The sequence below is a fragment of the Eucalyptus grandis genome, chromosome 9 (assembly GCF_016545825.1).
Source record: "Eucalyptus grandis isolate ANBG69807.140 chromosome 9, ASM1654582v1, whole genome shotgun sequence".
Taxonomy (NCBI): domain Eukaryota; kingdom Viridiplantae; phylum Streptophyta; class Magnoliopsida; order Myrtales; family Myrtaceae; genus Eucalyptus; species Eucalyptus grandis.
In genome coordinates this window covers 21,330,637-21,334,197 of record NC_052620.1, presented here as the reverse complement: position 1 = coordinate 21,334,197, position 3,561 = coordinate 21,330,637, and the positions used below count along the sequence as shown (strand labels likewise).

The 3,561-nt window shown below is 44.9% G+C and overlaps 1 protein-coding gene across 1 annotated transcript; it reads left to right on the top strand.

Moving 5' to 3' along the window:
• The first annotated feature begins 631 nt into the window (after nt 1–631).
• LOC104418567 (hypothetical protein) lies at nt 632–3,159 on the top strand. Its single transcript, XM_010029945.3, has 4 exons — nt 632–1,335; nt 1,690–2,050; nt 2,221–2,302; nt 2,685–3,159. The coding sequence occupies exons 1-4, from the start codon at nt 840–842 to the stop codon at nt 2,883–2,885; spliced, it is 1,140 nt and encodes a 379-aa protein (XP_010028247.2). The 5' UTR covers nt 632–839; the 3' UTR covers nt 2,886–3,159.
• The last annotated feature ends 402 nt before the right edge of the window (nt 3,160–3,561 follow it).

Here is a 3,561-nt window from a genome sequence, read left to right as displayed (position 1 = left end):
ATCCTTTAATAATGTTCAATCTCTTACAACATTTGCTTTACTGAATTTTTTTTGTAGAAACAATTCTACTGGTACTCCACATATTCTTGAACATAGTGTCATATGTGAGTCTCGAAAATATTCTTTGAATGAGACATTTGTTGAGTTGTTGAAAAGCATCTTACACATTTTACTAAATTCTTATTAAAACATGAAAATCATGAGAGGAAATGGAGCCCTAAAATTTAGATTTGCTAATTAGTAATTTCGAAATTTATTTTAATATTAAAAACAAATTTATTATTATAATATAATCGGTCTGATCTGAGTAGATCCAACTCGCTACCCACCGGTTCCCATAAATTGGAATTGGGAACCGGACCGATTCTTTCAAGAACCACCGGTTCTGAACAATTCCGATCCAATTTGGGCGGTTCGGGTGAGTCCCAATTCTTTTGCATACTCCTAATTTTTATGTTAAGAAACTCTCAATGTGCCATTTTGATTGTGTTTTGTTATATATGATGTTTGTCAAAACGTTGTAGGCCCCACAACGACAAAATAACCAGATGTCTATGACCGTACACCTGTCCCCCTCCTTCTTCTTCATTCACGGCTGTCTTCTGGCGCCAAACCTACGAAACTTGACTTCAAGCAGGAAGATTTCTGCATTATTTTTTTCCTTTTTTTCGGATTTAATTTCTCCTTTTTTTTTCTCTTTTTTTTGCCCTCTCGTTCTACGTAATAATGTAATTCCCGTCAGAATCTCGAACCTCGATCGGACCTCCATATCCTCGTCCCCCACGCGGTCTCCACCACCGTCGCCGTCGCCGTCGCCGTCGCCGTCGCCGTCGCCGTCGATGAAGAGCAGAAACTCACTTCCCTACCACGACCTGGGCACTCCGAAGGGCTGGACCTCGGAGCGCGTCCCGTCCGGCGCCGCCGCCGCCGCCGCCGCGAGCAGAGCCCACGTTAACCCCGCCTCGTCGCCTTCCTTCTCGCCCTTCAACAGCAACCGGACCTTGCCTTCCAAATGGGAGGACGCCGAGCGGTGGATTTGCAGCCCCGTCTCCGTCAAGAACTCGCACCTCGCCGCCCACCCCAACGGCCACGGCCCCCAGCGGCGGCCCAAGTCGAAGAGCGGGCCGCTGGGCCTGCCCGGGTACTACCCCTCCTACTCCCCGTGCGTCGACGGGTGGAACGGGCGGAGCTTCGCAGTGGGGTCGCCGTTCTCGACGGGCGTGATGGTGGCCGACGAAGGGGTGATGGGCTGCGTCGGCGTGCCGGCCGAGAAGGGTGGTAGCGATGGCAATGTGAGTCGGTCTGCTAGTGGCCTTGAGTGGCCGGAGATGGTGGGTGAGTTCCAAATTTTGACTTCTTGTTTTCTTTCTCCTTTTGCTGCTGGTGTGGTTGATGGTGCATTATAGATGTGTGTGAACAGGGCCTGTGCTTAAGTTTTAGAATTGATTTCTGGGTATGTTGAGGTGTTCTGCTTGAGAGGCTCTCTTAAGATGGTTCATGTGGTTTTCGGTTGAGCTTGTTGAAGATAAGCTTGGTGGCGTGCTGCTCTCTCTCTCTCTCTCTCTGTTGTTTTGATGGAAACTGAGAATTCACTTCTTGGTTTTGCTGGAATTAAACCTTGAATTAAATGAACCTCTGCTTCAGCTTGAAATTCGCATAATGTCAGCTTGATGGTTTAACGATCTGCAGATGAGAAATTCGATTGTGCCGAGGATAACGAAAATGGGGTTTCTCGCGCTGTCTCGCGAAGGGACATGGCAACTCAGATGAGCCCGAATAGTAGCCCCTGCTCGTCTCCCAAAACCAGGCCTTCTAATTGCCAACCCCCTCCATCCCAGAGATTGCAATCCGAGCAGTTGGAAGTGCGGGACGTGGGAATAGACAAGCGGGCAACCATAATCAATTGGTCCAGGAAGCACGCTGTGAGATTCTCTAGAAAGGGCGGGCGAGGTGTCGAGGAATCGAATAGATTTGGTGAAGGGGAAGCTCAAGGGTCATCTTGGGACATGGTGGAGGCCACGAAGAACATGGCCACGAAGAACATGTCCTGGTACTATTCTAATTAATGCCAGTGTTAGGTATCATGACTTGTTTGCACCATTCAAGCAAATGATGCTATGGGTTGATCTGAACTCCGATGAAGGCACCTGGAAGTAGAATCTGTCATATGGACAGAGATGTTGCATAAGCTGAAATGCATATGAATCTTCTCTTTGGCAGGTTGCAGAGGGATGAAGCAAAGATCACAGCCTGGGAAAATCTACAGAAGGCAAAAGCAGAAGCAGCAATAAAGAAACTAGAGGTCGGTTCTTCACTTTATTAACTCAACTGATGGCTCTTCTGATATCCACTTAATGATGTTAAGGGAAATCAAATGAGTATTTCTTCAAATCTTTGCCAACAAAGGAGAATATTTTCTACATATCTGAGGACCTCGTTTAAGCAAAAATTGTACACGGCAGACAGGAAGTTAATTTCAGAAATGAAATAGTGGCGTGCATTGTCTAGTCTTTAAATTTCAAGTTTGAATCAGCTTTGTTCACTTTGGCTCTGACAATGCGCTAAGTTACTATAAGCCTATACTCAAACTCCTCAAGTATGATGCAGTCTGATATTCGAATTTTCACAATATTAGTCACAGATATCAATTTTATTTACTTTGCGGATATGTAATTTTGGTTCAGATGAAACTGGAAAAGAAGCGATCCACAGGGATGGACAGGATCTATAACAAACTGAGGACGGCTGAGGTTAGGGCTCAAGAAATGAGAAGCTCGGTCTCACAGCGCCATCAAGATTCCAAGGCTTCCCAGAAGAACATAATCTTTCGCAGGCCTTTCCGGGTGAATTCCTTCAGGAATTGCTTGCGCTGCCACGAACTGTAGCTTCAACCGAATCAACTCAAGATGATACCTTGCTCAAGTCCTATCTTATTAAACTTGCACATCCCCGACCAGGTCTGTTTCTTCTTCTTCTGTTCAATTTCTGTCTTTCCCAAAGCTTTAGGTTGTTCCTTTCACCAAGACTGGCTAGCTATATGTGTTCGCAGATTTTTTTCTCTTATATGTTGTATGATATATGATGTAATACTGTTTGATACATGTAAAGCAACGAGCATCGAAATATCATCACTCGGCATAATGTTACTATTCTGCTTTCTATGATGTTTGGTGACATTGATGTATCGCATGATAGTTCACTGAAGTGATTGCCCAAGTTTTTAAGTCGTGCATTCACATTTCGAACCTAGCAATTCCATTCGACTCTAATATGAGCAAAGTCGACTTGATGTTTGGAATGGATAGAAAACAAGAGCTTGTGATTCGGGTCGTGTCATTCGCAGTTGATTTTAATTTGCTGAAAGAAGTTCAATTAGGCGCTGTATGGATCTTGAAGTTTCCGTCTTGACGATTCCAAAGTTAATTTTAATCGAAACCTAACTCAATAAGTGATGATCAAATAGGTCGAACAACTGGACTGAGGGAACGTTCGCATAAACAATGCCGGCCGGGCTATGGAAAGAAAGTCTGGACCACCACTTCATTGTATCTTTGTTTAGAA